Source organism: Lethenteron reissneri, chromosome 39 (assembly GCF_015708825.2).
Source record: "Lethenteron reissneri isolate LAM-NWPU_2019-01 chromosome 39, ASM1570882v1, whole genome shotgun sequence".
Taxonomy (NCBI): Eukaryota; Metazoa; Chordata; class Hyperoartia; order Petromyzontiformes; family Petromyzontidae; genus Lethenteron; species Lethenteron reissneri.
Genome location: NC_083817.1, coordinates 10075993 through 10093867, shown reverse-complemented (window position 1 = coordinate 10093867; position 17875 = coordinate 10075993). Strand labels below are relative to the sequence as shown.

The following is a 17875-nucleotide window of genomic DNA, read 5'->3' as shown; positions in this document are numbered from 1 at the left end:
TGGATTAAGGCGCTGCTGTGTAAATCTAGATGTGATAAGATAAACAAGACCACACGAGATCTCTCGTCGCGGCCAGCAGACCTCGACATCTGAATTTAGCTCCTGAACGTGTCGCCACTGCCATTATACGCGACAGTAGAATTGGCAAACTTTTGTATGATTAGTTACCGTACATGATGAATTAATATATAAAAAAATAAGCCAAACATTACACTGGGATAGATAGATATTTTTTAGAATGTCATTCTCATTTTATGTTTTTTAGTGCCCGTATTATTTTTTCTCTCCCCTGTGCAATCATCCGCACACGAAGTCGCGCGGGGATAAATCATTTTAGTGCCCTGCTAATTCCCATGCAAATGGCGTGCGGCGGCGATGATTTAAATTTGGCGAAGGCTCGCTGCCCACACTCTGGGCGATAAACCTGTTAGCGTGGGACAGACTTATGGAGCGTGGCATACAGGAAAGATTTTCCTAATCAGTAATAAATGGGATTTACGGCGCCGGTGACACCTCGGGAGCTCGGCGAAGGCGGCCGCCCCGCTCGTCCGCCAAAACCTGCTCACAAGCTCCCCCTCCGATCGCGGCGATGTATTTATCGCACGGGCCCCGCGCCGTATTAACCTCCCGCTAAATCTTGTTTGTAAACGAGTGCCCGGGGAAATATCTCGGGAGTAACAAAAAATTTTACTCGGAAATTTACGACGGAATGTTCCTTTAAGGCACACGCTGGCAACCCGCCGCGGAGACTTCAACAAAGCTGCACTGCGAGCGCCGGTCTGCTCCCGCGTGGCCACACGAGGTGGTGGTGGTGGTGTGGCCGGCACCACGCCTTTGCCTCCCCGTGGCGCCGCTGTTTACGCTCGTTCGAGTGCCCGATGTGGTGCATGTAGGGGAAGGGGCGGGGGGGGGGGCGTGAAGAAGAGGAGCTGTGGAATAGGGATGGGGGGAGTGTGGTGATGTGACGAGACGGATGAGGTAAAGTGTTGTAAGGGGACCAGGAGGATGAGGAGGCCTAGGGGAGTCCCAGGACTGGTCCAGGCAGGCTGCTTTGTTGAGGTTCAGCAACACGGACACGACCCGTGCCTCAATCCTTCGCCTCTTGACCCTGCCGTGACCTCCGAACCCTTCCAAAGTGACTGCCCAAGTGATGTAACGGAGCCAATCAATTTCGCTGCTCTGCAAACACAGCGCATCTCTTGAATCTATCTCTTGACCTACCCCTCTCGTCATGGCCAATCATCATCAGCCACGTGGTGCATCCACTGCTGGATGAAGGCCTCCCCAAGCTGTTGTATCTCACTGCCCCGCGACGTAACAATAGATCAGCGCGCGAGCGCGTTTCATCGCTCCATCTCTGCGGCGGACGCTCCCTCCCGCCAGAGTTGTGTTCTGCTGAAGCCAACTGTGAAGAATCGCGATTATTATGCGTCGTTATTCTCGCCGTGCACCGCTGAGAAAGCAATCTACCAGAGTGTACGTGGAGCTTCTTTCGTAATTGCCCTTTGATTTGTTGGCCATTGTCCGCCGGCTTAATTGCATTTGACTCACTTCGTTTTAGTGGCCGCATTTATCAATCGTCCCAAAGCAAGGGCTCTGTCATACGACGACGCGCCCTCCAGCACACGTCCATCAAACACTCCCTGTATGTGTGTGTGTATATAGAGCACGTGCATGCGCGTGTGTGTCTGTCTCTATCGGGAGCGGTAGTGTAGTGGTTAGCGCGCCGCGCTACAAACCCTGAAGACCCGAATTCGATGCCCGCTCACGGCCACTACCACCAGTGATTATTATCTGAACTGGTCCTGGGCCTCCCCTAGGTCGACTCAGCCTCAAATGAATACCTGGCACGATGTGCGAACATCGCCACTGGGGAGACAAAGGCGGCCGGGCGTGGTGCTGGCCACCCACGCCCTCGTGTGCCTTGCCGGCCTTCATAGGTGCTCGCTTACAGCACTTGGCCCAACAGTCTGTTAAGGCTATATGGAGGATCTTTGTCTTTGTTGCATTGGTTAATGTGTGCAGAAACACACTGCACATACACGCCGTACACACGCGTACACACGCGTGCACACACAAAACTAAAACTGTGTGCATCATCAACACCGTTGGGACAGGCCGTGGGTTTGGTGTCAAGGCGGTTTTTTAAGGCCACCCAGTTTTTGTGCCAAATTTATTCGGAGAGAGCGTGTGAGAGAGTGAGTGGATGAGTGAGTGCGTGAGCGCGCGTGTGGGCGTGCGTGCGAGTGAGCGAGTGCATGTGTGAGCACATGTGTACGAGTGATCGAGTGCACACATGAGCGAGCGGGTCAGAGAGCGTGCGGGTGAGCGAGTTCGTGGGTGTGTGGGTGCATAGGTGTGTGGGTGTGTGGCTACGTGGGTGTGTCGATGCGTGGGTGTGTGGGTACGTCAGTGCGTGGGTACATGAGTACATGGGTTTGCCGGTGCGTGGATAAGTAGGGTGTGTGGGTACATGGGTGTGTTGGTGTGTCAACACGTGGGTCCGTGGGTGCTCAGGTGCGCGGGTGCGTACGTGGTGCGTGGGGTGCGCGGGTGTGTCGGTACGTGGGTGTGTGTATGGATGGGCGCGTTGGTGGTCATGTGGGTGCTTGGGCACCAGTGAGAGCGTTTGGTCGAGAACGTCTCAAACACCTGAGCCCGAGTGGCAGTGGCTATTATTAGGCAGAGGCTGCCTGGGTCACCTAACGTCAGCGTGGGCAGTCGGGCGGAAGGAGCCGATCCGCGTGGCTGTGCGCAAAGGGGGGAGGAGGAGGAGCGATTGGTGGGGGCAGATTGCGGGTGGAGAGAGCCAGTGGCGGTGGTGGCTGCTGGCTGGTGCAGCAAGACATAACCACGAGGCCCAGTTCGGGACCAATCACGAGTCGTGGACTCGGGAGGCCTCGCATTTTGGGTGCTGCGACCTGGAAAATATTTCCTCACTTCGGCACACCACATCCAGTATACCTCCAGATATGGCTGTGGCTACTGGTCACGCGCCACCTATTTTAGGCCTACCGGGCAAAAGCCACATGCAACATTTTTTTCGGGTGAGAAATATAAGCCCCCGCGTTGAGTCATCGTTGCCGTACGAATCTGAACGCCATTTCCCAGTGCCGCACAATAACGCGCGTAATTACCCGGTTGCTGCCGTGTTAAAATATAACGGAGTCCCATCACAGCCGAGCGTGGTCGTACTCGGAATAATAATAATAATACGAGTACTCTGTGTTAATGCGTAGACAGCCTTAGATTAATGTGGCAGCATTGGGTTCCTGTGATAGCAAGCAATTAGTGTTAATCTACAGACAACCACAAGCTGAACATGACAGTGCTCAGCAATTGCCGCCAAGCATCTCATGTTTGACTTAGTGGAAAATTCTTCGTCTTTTTTTTCCCCCTCATATGCTTCTGCCGCTTGTTTTTTCTTTTCTTAAAAACCCGAATGAGGCCAGAGAGAACGGATTTCCTTCTATCCCCACCTCCCGTATCTTCTTTTGTTTGACCATACTTCACCATCTTGGTCAGTGTGGCTCGGTGAACAGTGAGGCCCCGTGACGCGTTCAGATATCGCTCGCCACTGACGTCAGACGTGGCCGAGATTCACTGCAGGCGCTGTTCCACCCAGTCCTTTCTAATTGCTCTTTTTAAAAAAATACGACTGTATACATCATTATATCAACCCACTGTTAGATTAAGCCTTCACCCAACTCTGGAGTTCATGACCATACTTCACCACAATGGTCAATGTCGGTTGGTAAAAGGGTTAACTGTTGTCTTGCTCGGATATCCTCCGTACATAATTTGACCCCCTCCCCCCCCAGATTCACTGTATCAAAGGAGAGGTGAGTATCATAATGCATAATACAGTAGTAACGCATCCTTTCTATCCGACAAAATGTCAGCACTGTCAAAAGCCCCCCCCAACAAAATCTATCACAAGAATCAGGCCTCAAGGCCTGAATCAAGCCTGTTGACCAGAATAACACATGAGGGCCAGCTACTTACACTTTATTGTGTCTGAGGCCATAACCATATTTATTCCCATATATATCTCATCCCGTCTGTCCCCCACCAATAAAGCTGCAACATTTTCCGGGAGGCTCAACCGGCACGTGGTGAGCTGGCAGCCCTCTCCTCCCTCTCCTCCCTCCCGCCTCCAATATCACACACACACACAGCTCTGCCCACTCAACAACTATCCCCACTCACACAGCAAGTGTTTTACACAAGTCCGCCGTGAACACTCCTGGCACGCGAGTTTGCACAGCCAGTTGCGATCGACCTAAAGTGCGCTAATTCCAGGGGTTGTCATCGCGTGTTCAGCGCTTCCTCGCCGCTAGTAGGGGGGAGGGATCCTCCCCGCTAAGGGAGGCCCCCCGTGAGGGCTAATCCCCAACGGACGTCTCCACCCCGCCGTCGCTGCGAACTCTGGACGGCGACATCTTCCCGAGGAGAGAAACGCTCGGCGGTTGGCCCGACCCCCGGGAGAAGCGTGCCCTTGGGATTGTCCTCAACCCCCGCGATGGCGCAGGCCATCGAGTCCGACGCGGCCCAGCGTCCAGGAAGCTCACCTGAACCTCTGCGCCTGGTGGTGCAGGGGCCCCTGGGTAGCGGCGGATTGGCGACTGGTAGAGCTGGGCCAGCAGGGCCTGGCTGGTCTTCTGGCTCGGGTTGTTGGCGAACTTGACGGTGACGGGCTCGGCGGCCCCCGGCGGCTTCTGCCCGTTGAGGCCCTTGATGGCCTCTTCGGCCTCGACGCGCTTGTCGAAGCGGATGAAGCCCACGCCGCGCGACATGCCTGCTGGGGCCACAATGAAGACGGGGCGGCGAAGGCGACGGTGGCGGCGATGGCGACGTGGAGCGCCGGGGGGTGAGGGAGGAGGTGGGGGGTTGGGGGGGGATTGGAAGGTGGATGTAGCGCGTGGTGACCGGAGGAAGATCAGGAGGGATGTGGTAGGATGAGGGGAAGAAAGAACTGGAAGAGAAGCACAGGAGGGGAAGGGGAGGGAGGGGGAGAGAGAGAAACAAGACGCAGCTAAAAACCTCGCTCGCGCAGGAAGAGCCGATTTGTGTCTTGAGAATACGTGAGGCTTCTCTGGGTAAGCAGGTGTAACGAGGATATCACTCGCCACTGATGTTAGCCGTGCCGGGAACTGAACCAAGGACACTGCGTGAACCACTGCGTCACTGTTTCCCATCACGTATAAATGAGCATACCTTAGGTTGTTTTAACTTCAAATATAACACTGCGCTATTGATCGCAAGCTTTGTAGCGTCATCTGTATGCATCGGCTGCTGCGTCAATAGATTTTGAAATCATAATAGATATACACACGTAAGCAATCGTGCGACTGGCGCATGCTGGAGAGTGACTGTAATCTGCCTAAAGTAAAACAATAACTCTCCCAACGAGACACGTTTGGCTGAGCAGATGTGCGCGGTTCATGTGGTGGCAGAGTGGCGGCGCAGAGGTTAGCGCACCATGCCCAGAGCTACATGAGCAGTGGGTGGAGCTACCTGAGTAGTGGGTGGAGCTACCTGAGTAGTGGGTGGAGCTACATGAACAGTGGGTGGAGCTACATGAACAGTGGGTGGAGCTACCTGAGTAGTGGGTGGAGCTACATGAACAGTGGGTGGAGCTACATGAGCAGTGGGTGGAGCTACCTGAGTAGTGGGTGGAGCTACCTGAGTAGTGGGTGGAGCTACATGAACAGTGGGTGGAGCTACATGAGCAGTGGGTGGAGCTACCTGAGTAGTGGGTGGAGCTACATGAACAGTGGGTGGAGCTACATGAGTAGTGGGTGGAGCTACATGAACAGTGGGTGGAGCTACATGAGCAGTGGGTGGAGCTACATGAGCAGTGGGTGGAGCTACATGAGTAGTGGGTGGAGCTACATGAGCAGTGGGTGGAGCTACATGAGCAGTGGGTGGAGCTACATGAGCAGTGGGTGGAGCTACATGAACAGTGGGTGGAGCTACATGAACAGTGGGTGGAGCTACATGAACAGTGGGTGGAGCTACATGAGCAGTGGGTGGAGCTACATGAGTAGTGGGTGGAGCTACATGAGCAGTGGGTGGAGCTACATGAGCAGTGGGTGGAGCTACATGAGCAGTGGGTGGAGCTACATGAGCAGTGGGTGGAGCTACATGAGTAGTGGGTGGAGCTACATGAGCAGTGGGTGGAGCTACACGAGCAGTGGGTGGAGCTACATGAGCAGTGGGTGGAGCTACATGAGTAGTGGGTGGAGCTACATGAGCAGTGGGTGGAGCTACATGAGCAGTGGGTGGAGCTACATGAGCAGTGGGTGGAGCTACATGAGCAGTGGGTGGAGCTACATGAGCAGTGGGTGGAGCTACATGAGCAGTGGGTGGAGCTACATGAGTAGTGGGTGGAGCTACATGAACAGTGGGTGGAGCTACACGAGCAGTGGGTGGAGCTACATGAGCAGTGGGTGGAGCTACATGAGCAGTGGGTGGAGCTACATGAGCAGTGGGTGGAGCTACACGAGCAGTGGGTGGAGCTACATGAGCAGTGGGTGGAGCTACATGAGCATGTGTGGAGCTACATGAGCAGTGGGTGGAGCTACATGAGCAGTGGGTGGAGCTACACTGAGCAGTGGGTGGAGCTACATGAGCAGTGGGTGGAGCTACATGAGGTGGTGGAGCTACATGAGCAGTGGGTGGAGCTACATGAGCAGTGGGTGGAGCTACATGAGCAGTGGGTGGAGCTACATGAGCAGTGGGTGGAGCTACATGAGCAGTGGGGAGCTACATGATAGTGGTGGAGCTACATGAGCAGTGGGTGGAGCTACATGAGCAGTGGGTGGAGCTACATGAGCAGTGGGTGGAGCTACATGAGCAGTGGGTGGAGCTACATGAGCAGTGGGTGGAGCTACACGAGCAGTGGGTGGAGCTACATGAGCAGTGGGTGGAGCTACATGAGTAGTGGGTGGAGCTACATGAGCAGTGGGTGGAGCTACATGAGCAGTGGGTGGAGCTACATGAGCAGTGGGTGGAGCTACATGAGCAGTGGGTGGAGCTACATGAGCAGTGGGTGGAGCTACATGAGCAGTGGGTGGAGCTACATGAGCAGTGGGTGGAGCTACATGAGCAGTGGGTGGAGCTACATGAGCAGTGGGTGGAGCTACATGAGCAGTGGGTGGAGCTACATGAGCAGTGGGTGGAGCTACATGAGCAGTGGGTGGAGCTACATGAGCAGTGGGTGGAGCTACATGAACAGTGGGTGGAGCTACATGAGCAGTGGGTGGAGCTACATGAGCAGTGGGTGGAGCTACATGAGCAGTGGGTGGAGCTACATGAAGCAGTGGGTGGAGCTACATGAGCAGTGGGTGGAGCTACATGAGCAGTGGGTGGAGCTACATGAGCAGTGGGTGGAGCTACATGAGCAGTGGGTGGAGCTACATGAGCAGTGGGTGGAGCTACATGAGCAGTGGGTGGAGCTACATGAGCAGTGGGTGGAGCTACATGAGCAGTGGGTGGAGCTACATGAGCAGTGGTGGAGCTACATGAGCAGTGGGTGGAGCTACATGAGCAGTGGGTGGAGCTACATGAGCAGTGGGTGGAGCTACATGAGCAGTGGGTGGAGCTACATGAGCAGTGGGTGGAGCTACATGAGCAGTGGGTGGAGCTACATGAGTAGTGGGTGGAGCTACATGAGCAGTGGGTGGAGCTACATGAGCAGTGGGTGGAGCTACATGAGCAGTGGGTGGAGCTACATGAGCAGTGGGTGGAGCTACAGGAGCTAGTGGGTGGAGCTACATGAGCAGTGGGTGGAGCTACATGAGAGTGGTGGAGCTACATGAGTAGTGGGTGGAGCTACATGAGCAGTGGGTGGAGCTACATGAGCAGTGGGTGGAGCTAAATGAGCAGTGGGTGGAACTACATGAGCTTGTGGGTGGAGCTACATGAGCAGTGGGTGGAGCTACATGAGCAGTGGGTGGAGCTACATGAGCAGTGGGTGGAGCTACATGAGCAGTGGGTGGAGCTACATGAGCAGTGGGTGGAGCTACATGAGCAGTGGGTGGAGCTACATGAGCAGTGGGTGGAGCTACATGAACAGTGGGTGGAGCTACATGAACAGTGGGTGGAGCTACATGAGCAGTGGGTGGAGCTACATGAGCAGTGGGTGGAGCTACATGAGCAGTGGGTGGAGCTACATGAACAGTGGGTGGAGCTACATGAGCAGTGGGTGGAGCTACACGAGCAGTGGGTGGAGCTACATGAGTAGTGGGTGGAGCTACATGAACAGTGGGTGGAGCTACATGAACAGTGGGTGGAGCTACATGAGCAGTGGGTAGAGCTACATGAGCAGTGGGTGGAGCTACACGAGCAGTGGGTGGAGCTACATGAGCAGTGGGTGGAGCTACATGAGCAGTGGGTGGAGCTACATGAGCTAGTGGGTGGAGCTACATGAATAGTGGGTGGAGCTACATGAGCAGTGGGTGGAGCTACATGAGCAGTGGGTGGAGCTACATGAGCAGTGGGTGGAGCTACATGAGCAGTGGGTGGAGCTACATGAGCAGTGGGTGGAGCTACATGAGTAGTGGGTGGAGCTACATGAGCAGTGGGTGGAGCTACATGAGTAGTGGGTGGAGCTACATGAGTAGTGGGTGGAGCTACATGAGCAGTGGGTGGTGCTACATGAGCAGTGGGTGGAGCTACATGAGCAGTGGGTGGAGCTACATGAGCAGTGGGTGGAGCTACATGAGCAGTGGGTGGTGCTACATGAGCAGTGGGTGGAGCTACATGAGCAGTGGGTGGAGCTACATGAACAGTGGGTGGAGCTACATGAGTAGTGGGTGTAGCTACATGAGCAGTGGGTGGAGCTACATGAGCAGTGGGTGGAGCTACATGAGCAGTGGGTGGAGCTACATGAGCAGTGGGTGGAGCTACATGAGCAGTGGGTGGAGCTACATGAGCAGTGGGTGGAGCTACATGAGCAGTGGGTGGAGCTACATGAGCAGTGGGTGGAGCTACATGAGCAGTGGGCAGAGCTACATGAGTAGTTGGTGGAGCTACATGAGCAGTGGGTGGAGCTACATGAGTAGTGGGTGGAGCTACATGAGTAGTGGGTGGAGCTACATGAGCAGTGGGTGGTGCTACATGAGCAGTGGGTGGAGCTACATGAGTAGTGGGTGGAGCTACATGAGCAGTGGGTGGTGCTACATGAGCAGTGGGTGGTGCTACATGAGCAGTGGGTGGAGCTACATGAGCAGTGGGTGGAGCTACATGAACAGTGGGTGGAGCTACATGAGTAGTGGGTGTAGCTACATGAGCAGTGGGTGGAGCTACATGAGCAGTGGGTGGAGCTACATGAGCAGTGGGTGGAGCTACATGAGCAGTGGGTGGAGCTACATGAACAGTGGGTGGAGCTACATGAACAGTGGGTGGAGCTACATGAGTAGTGGGTGGAGCTACATGAGCAGTGGGTGGAGCTACATGAACAGTGGGTGGAGCTACATGAGCAGTGGGTGGAGCTACATGAGTAGTGGGTGGAGCTGCATGAACAGTGGGTGGAGCTACATGAACAGTGGGTGGAGCTACATGAGTAGTGGGTGGAGCTACATGAGCAGTGGGTGGAGCTACATGAACAGTGGGTGGAGCTACATGAGCAGTGGGTGGAGCTACATGAGCAGTGGGTGGAGCTACATGAGCAGTGGGTGGAGCTACATGAGTAGTGGGTCGAGCTACATGAGCAGTGGGTGGAGCTACATGAGTAGTGGGTGTAGCTACATGAGCAGTGGGTGGAGCTACATGAGCAGTGGGTGGAGCTACATGAGCAGTGGGTGGAGCTACATGAGCAGTGGGTGGAGCTACATGAACAGTGGGTGGAGCTACATGAACAGTGGGTGGAGCTACATGAGTAGTGGGTGGAGCTACATGAGCAGTGGGTGGAGCTACATGAACAGTGGGTGGAGCTACATGAGCAGTGGGTGGAGCTACATGAGTAGTGGGTGGAGCTGCATGAACAGTGGGTGGAGCTACATGAACAGTGGGTGGAGCTACATGAGTAGTGGGTGGAGCTACATGAGCAGTGGGTGGAGCTACATGAACAGTGGGTGGAGCTACATGAGCAGTGGGTGGAGCTACATGAGCAGTGGGTGGAGCTACATGAGCAGTGGGTGGAGCTACATGAGTAGTGGGTCGAGCTACATGAGCAGTGGGTGGAGCTACATGAGTAGTGGGTGGAGCTACATGAGTAGTGGGTGGAGCTACATGAGTAGTGGGTGGAGCTACATGAGTAGTGGGTGTAGCTACATGAACAGTGGGTGGAGCTACATGAGTAGTGGGTGGAGCTACATGAGCAGTGGGTGGAGCTACATGAGCAGTGGGTGGAGCTAGCCCACGGCACACGCCGGTTGTGCGGCGTCTCGCCTTGTCCCTCACCGGTGACCTGGTCGACAAGGATGCGCGAGGTGATGATGCGCCCGTACTGCGAGAACAGCTGCTCCAGCTCCTTCTGGCTCATGTTCTTGGGCAGGCCGCTCACGTAGAGGTTGGCGTCGCGGATGGATGCCGAGCTGGGGCGCGCGTAGGACACCTGCGCGGGACACGGCACGACACGGTGGGGGAGGGGGGGCACAGGTGAGGACGTGTCGGTATCTAGAATCCAGGGAGCCCTGGTGGTCAGGAATATCAGAATATTTATTGAACTTGGAGGAATCCGATGAGCTGCAAACTCTTTGTCACAGATGTTCGGCAGAAAAAAATGGGATACGCTGACCCCACCTTTTTCATAAATTATCGACACTTGTTTTTTTATTGTACCAGGTAAGGCTCCACTGAGCTGTTTCAGAAACGATAGGTCAACGAAGGGGCTCAGCATTGTGTGGACATTAATAGCAGAAGCCAAATACTCTCGTGATGTCGATTTCTAAACGTGGGGTGGGGTGGGGGTGGAAACCGGAGGACCCGGTGAAAAATCCACGCGACCACAGGGATAACACGCATTTAGAGTACACATTCTACAGCAGCATTATCAGGTGCTGTTGGCACGATTGACACTATATACAATAAAAAAAATGCCCATAAGACAGTAAAACCTTGGATGGCGAGCATAATTTGTCCCGGAAACGTGTTTGTAATCCAAAGCACTCGTATATCAAAGCACTCGTATATCAGTTGTGATCACGTGACGCATGGCAAACAAAACGTATACATGTACTACTCATATTGCAAGACCTCGCTCGTTTATCAAATTAATATTTATTAAAAAAATTAGCTCATCTTGCAAAACACTCGCAGACCAAGTTACTCGCAATCCAAGGTTTTACTGTATAGTAATAGCAACATTATCATGGTGACAATGGTAAAGGATTTTCAGCTACTGCCCCAACTATCAGGGACAGTTTAACACAGCCCCCGGCTTTAGGCGCTGCGACCGCGAACCATGAGCACCCAGCCCCCTTCCCGACCCCAACCCACTGCCCACAAAAATACATACAGCCTCAGAGCGGTTGGTACACAATTCCGTGGCCACAATGGTAAATCCTATGGGTAATTTGCTAAGTAAAGGCATTGCATTACAATGCGTTTGTAATAAGTGCCACGTGTCAAAATTTAAGTGGTTTTGTTCGTTTTAACTCCGATTTAGCGCTTAAAGCCCAGAACTGAAATAGCCTAGGTGAATAACAACGGTACTTTTGGCCTTGTCGGGCTCGGGTGGCGGTGGTGGCGGTGGTGGTAAAACAGTCGAGTGAAGGAATTGGAGAGACAAAGAAAGGGCAACCTAAATCGATCGCAGCCCTCCTCCAACGTAATACAGCTCTGCCTAAGCCAAACGCAGCACCTCCGTGACGAAAACGGAAGCGGCAAAGTTCGCCACGATTGGCGCGGTGCTCTGCTTAGGCGCGGAGGTCTCATGACGGCGACAACAGAGGCGAGAGTTTGACAATAGAGGCGAGAGATCTCATGACAGCGGCGACAGAGGCAAGAGTTCGACGCGAGCCGGTGGGGAGCCAGCGTGGAACAGCCGAGGCGGCGCTCATTGGAACGGGCAGACGGGCGTGCAGTGAAGTTGCCGTGCATCACTGGAGCTGCCGCCGGTTAACTCCCACCTGCCGATCAACACCTCCTGCTGATCAACAACTCCCTGCTGATCAACTTCTGCCGATCAACAACTCCCGCGGATCAACTGCGCTGATCTGACGTCACGTTCATTTTGCACGCAACATTGTGTTCCAGTGTAAAGCCAAGGCCCTCTGATTTTTTTTGTTCCTTCTCGGTGTCCGCCCTGTTATCCAGCTTTGGTGGAGCACACACACCATGCTGTGAATTCGACGATCCGAGTTTCAATTCCTGGCCACAGCCAATTCGTCAGTGGCGAGCGATGTTATCCGAACCGACCGCGTCCTGGGCCACCCCCGCTTCCACCAGCCGGCGAAAGTCCAACAAAGTGAAGGGCGCTAAAAACGACGACCCTCAACCGACATTGGACTAGGGATAGGTCCTCATCCAGCGAGTGGATTGACAAATGGCTGTCAATTAGTTGTATTATCCGCGGGTCGCGTTCGGTTGCAAATAAAGAATTTGACTGCGAGTATCGATTTCCACGTAATAAGCCGCTTCATTTGGGCTATCGTTAGTGGCCGGGGTCACTTCTCGAACAGAAATATGTAGCCTTACCTGGTAAAAATAAAAATAAAATGTTTTTTTTAGAGTAAAACCCCGATCCCACGGCAGAGATCATCGAACGCGAACTGCCGTCCAGGAACTCCGCACGCGGTCCGGGGTCAAACCCGGACTTCGGGGCTCCAAAGGCTTGGCGGACGAGACAAAGCGGCGGTGTCACTCGGCCGCCCATGGGCGCTTCGCCCGCCCCGTTTGCACCGCCGGCTTTTATCGCGGCCGGCTGAAGCAATCACTCAGGGCCACGCAATCCATCATACGCGGGACAAACGCATTCATAACCACGCCTCGCCCACCATCGATCTCCCGGCTTTGTGGGTATTCGTCAATAAAACCTTAATAGAACAACGGCCAAACGATGGCAAGGCTTTCTTCATATTTGAAATAATTGGGTATTTTACAACGCAAAAAAAAGTCTTATTTTGAAATATATATCCGCTCGCGGTTTTTTTCTCTCTCTACAGTTAGTGTTTTTGTTGCTGAGGAATTTGTGTACTTCTACACTTCGTTTATACGTATTTATTTATAGCGACTTGCTTACATTTTCTCTCGTTTGCCCCTGTATCGTTTTTGTTCGTATTGTTTGTTCATGTAACATGCTGACCCGCCCCTACTGGGCATCTGTGAAACAAGAGATTTGTAGCTCGTCGGAGATTGTGCGTCTCGTGACAGTCACACTCATGCTGGCTACGTACGGTGCGAAAGAAGTTCAAAATACATACAAGAGCAAAACAAACTGGAAGATTACGCATTATCGTGGAGCTATTGGTGACAACAGTGAGGACATTCAACTCATTACACTTGACACCCATGGTCAATCACAACCCAGTCTATGTGAGTCTATGGATCTCTATGCAAGTCTATGGATCTCTATGCAAGTCTATGGATCTCTATGCAAGTCTATGGATCTCTATGTAAGTCTATGGATCTCTATGCAAGTCTATGGATCTCTATGTAAGTCTATGGATCTCTATGCAAGTCTATGGATCTCTATGTAAGTCTATGGATCTCTATGTAAGTCTATGGATCTCTATGTAAGTCTATGGATCTCTATGTAAGTCTATGGATCTCTATGCAAGTCTATGGATCTCTATGTAAGTCTATGGATCTCTATGCAAGTCTATGGATCTCTATGTAAGTCTATGGATCTCTATGTAAGTCTATGGATCTCTATGTAATTCTATGGATCTCTATGCAAGTCTATGGATCTCTATGTAAGTCGATGTATCTCTATGTTAATGTTTGGTACTCTATGCTAGTCCATGGATCTCTGTGTAAGTCATTGGGTGGATAGGCTGGTGACCTTCAATTCGCCACCCCTGAGAGCCATTTCGAATCGCAGGCGGCTGAAACGTGGACTCAAACCCAGCGTCTCAGCTGTGCCGGCTGTGTGGCTGTGACCGCGAATGCTACCCAGCCATCTATGAAAAGTGTTACTGAGAAGCGCGTGAAGAACTATACAAGTCACCTGCCCACGCTTGTGAACTAGAAGACGGCCCCCCAGGCAGCCCTGTGCTTAGAGTGGCTTACCCTCGATTGGGTTGAGGGTGACGGTTGGACTCCTGTTTTGAGTCGATGAAGCCAACTACCATCGCTCCAGCGGGGTTGATAGCCCATCGCGACGTGGCTTGCCGCTGGCATCTATAACAAATCGGCTCCTGCCACGGGAAGGTAGAATTTCCACTGCAGCCTTAATCCCTGCCAAACGAATGTAAGCACTGACTCACAACGGTTTGAGCAGAGGCTGGCCATTTGCGGCTAAAATAGAGAACTCATTCTTTGAAAATGTTTTTGTATTTTCGTTTGTTTTACCCCTCTGAACATTGCAACTAGAAGTGCTTCCAAAATATCGACACAATTAGCCACCACGGAGCTTCTTACTTCTGTATTGTCTTTGGGCAGAAGCCGCCATGAAAAAAATCCTAAGGAGACCAGTGGTCTCTGATGAGTGATTTAGACGAAATATCTGGCAGCGTCTGTGTAGATATACGGGGCAAACTTTTAGAACAACAAAAACAACCCTTAACACATCCGTCAAGAACAATATATAAAAGTTATATATAAATATATATAACAGGCGACGGTTTTTCTTCATGGCGCGTGTGATGAGTTCTGGTTTCTTACTTGTGCTTGTGCACCTCTGCAAATGCAGCAGCGGCAGCGGCAGCATCGTCAACTAATGATCTGTGTGTCCACCTCACTGCGTGTCTCGACGGTGAGCGCACCGCGCCGCGCACGCCGGCGACCCGAGTTCGATTCCCGCTCACGACCAATGACAGGAGAGGATATTTAAAACTGATCCTGGGCATCCCCTAGGTCGACTCAGCCTTAAATTATGACTTGGTGTATAGTTTAAGTATCAGCACGGGGGGGGGGGATCTTCGTCTTTATCTGTTTATGTGTATGTGTGTTTATCTATGTGCTTTATGCTCAGTGTTTCACGTACATATTGTATGTATTATATAATTATGCACATTCTAGACGTTTGAAATACCAATCAAAATGACCAGACACACAGGCGCACGAACACAGATGGACAGGAAGACAGACAGACACATACACGGACGACACGCACCACACACAAAGACTAAGACCGGCCCGCATAGCCATAACAGAATTTAGGGGCTAATTTTTCACAACGGGCTGGGTACTCAGCACCATTCCCAGCCGCCCCTGTCTGAGTCGACCTAGGGGAGGCCCAGCATGGGTGTTGGTCGTGAGCGGTAATCGAACTCGGGTCACCGGGTTCGTAGCGCAGCACGTTAACCGTTGCAGTACCGCTCCCCAAAGACACAGACACACACGAACAGACAGGTGGACAGACACACAGGTAGACAGTACAGGAGATAAAGAGACAGCCTGAGAGGGAGAGGCAGAGATAGAGGAAATGTTCTCGACAACCCCATGAACTGCGGTACAATAACCCCGGCTGCTATCGCGACTTTACTGGTGATGTACAATCAGATCTGTCACAGGTGTGCGCGCACATTGTGGCGTGTGCGTGAAGGTCGCAGCTTGAGATCGTGAATGGCAATCTTGTCGCGGGCAGGGAACCGAGCGCAGTGTCCACCCGCTCAGTCACTCGCTCCCCCGACCACTTTACTAACGAACACTTTTACTCGTGAACAATTTACTAATGAATGCTTAACTCGAGAACACTTTACTCACGAACTCTTTACTCGTGAACAATTTACTAATGAACACTTTACTAATGAACACTTTACTAACGAACACTTTACTAACGAACACGTTACAAACGAACGCTTTAATTAATGACATTTTACAAATGAACGCTTTACTCGAGAACACGTGGTACAGCTCAGCTACGACACCACCCTCCCTGTACTCGAGATCCTCCACGGACTCGCCGTGCCTCTTCCCCTCTCATCTCACTCTACAACCCTTCCACGTGTCACTTGTAATTATGAATGTAATTCGTAAATGTAATTAAACATTCAATTGTTATTAATTCATGTAACGTTCTCCACTACATCAAGAAAACACGATTTTTTTAAAATCGTGAATGAGAATCATTAATAAAGTAATCACATTAACGATTGACAATGTCGGTGACAATATGTTTGTCAACTGGCCTTAACCCTGACCTTGGCCGTAACTCTGGCCCTGATGCTAACCCCGGCCCATAAATCCTAGGCGCCACGATGGCGAGATGTTAACTACCTCGCCTGGTATACAAGAGGTCTCGGGTTCAATCCTGACCCTGACACCCGCTGTATATTTGGAGTTTGCACGTTTTCCCCGCGGTCGCGTGGATTTTTCTCAGGGTCCTCCGGTTTTTCCCTTCACATTTAGAAACACGGGTTCAGAGTATTTGGCCGCTGCTGTAAATTTCCACGCAAAGCTGAGCCCCTTCCTTGAGCCATCATTTGTGTCCAGGTCGCTTCTGATAAAGAGCTACGTCGATCAGTGGGCTTTACCTGGTCAAATAAAAACAAATTTAGCTTCGACCCTGTCTGTGTCCCTGACCCTAGCATTGGCCCTCGCCCTTCCTCTCTGCTTAAGTAGCCCGCTGCTCCAAACTGCAGATCAAATTGAGAATGACCTCTACCCTCTTTCCCAATCTCCCAAGATAAGCAGCCGCACCCATCCCCCTGCCCCCCCTCCCCCCCAATCTTTGTGCGGCCGCTTTGAGATCACGGTGGCAATTGCTCGTTTAAAATGCAGATTGCTCTCAAGTGCATTTCTCACAATCCGACAACAGTGGGTAGTGGTGGTGGTGGGCGGCTGGCGGTGGGGTGGGGCGTGGGACACCAAGGGCAAGCGGTCGACAGAGACGCACAGATTTATTATTTTCAAAACTGAGAAGTTCAAACTCCTCGGCAACAACAGCACCAGCTCGCCCGCTCGCCCACACATTGGCCGCAGCCGAGCGGCAGTGGGGCAGTCGCCAGACAGCGGTGCTGTAGTTTCCACGCCGCTCAGCGGCCGCGTATGACCCACCCCCGGAGCCACCGCGAGCCCAGCGCGGCTGGCGAGGGTCGCTTTAAAGCCGCAGTGGTGGCGGACAACCCAAGCCCTCCGGAGGTGGCGACAGCTCCACGATTCCTCGCACTCCCTCCCTCTCCCTCCCTCTTTTCCTCCCTCCTTCGCCCTCCTTCACGCACCCTTGCCTTTCTTCGCCCTCTCTTGCCCTTCATCCCTGGCCCCTTGCCCTCCCTCGCACTCCCCCTCCCTGGCCCCGCTCGCCAGCTCGGCGCGACGGAGCAGCGCGGCTTCTCCACAGCGGCGCGGTTCCGGATTTTGTTTCCTCGCGGTGGGCGAATGGTTTTGACGCCGCGGCTGCAGTGGGTTGACGGCACGGCGAGTTCTCGCAGCGAGAAGGAGACGGTTTGTGTCCGCGGCGGTCGCCCCGTTGCCGTGGCGGCGTCGATCGTGCAACAAAAAACGCCCGCGCAGAAAACGCGAAAACGAGAAGTGTGTGGATGGCGCTATGAAGAAGGGTCATTGCTCGAAACGTTGTCTATCACTGTCTATATTTGTATTTCAGTTTAAGGCCGCGCTCACACATTGACGGATGTGCTGCGTTGTGTCCCCCGAGCGAGTGGTGGAGAGAGCCAGCAGTGGATAGACCCTGGCTGGTCAGGATGATTGATCTAAACGTACAAAGGGACTACGTTGAGGTTTCTGAGCTAAAATATGTTACCCAGTACAAAGACAAAGACTCCCTGCATAGCCTTAACACTACTTTTGGGGCAAGTGCTGTTCG

General features: G+C 52.9%; 1 protein-coding gene across 1 annotated transcript in view; it reads right to left on the bottom strand.

The window, feature by feature from the left end:
* LOC133351945 (ELAV-like protein 2) overlaps positions 1-17875 on the bottom strand; it is a 179951-nt gene that overhangs the window by 13095 nt on the left and 148981 nt on the right. The window contains 3 exon segments of the mRNA XM_061567567.1: positions 4572-4606; positions 4608-4798; positions 10408-10561. Of these exon segments, the coding sequence (XP_061423551.1) occupies positions 4572-4606; positions 4608-4798; positions 10408-10561 (380 nt within the window).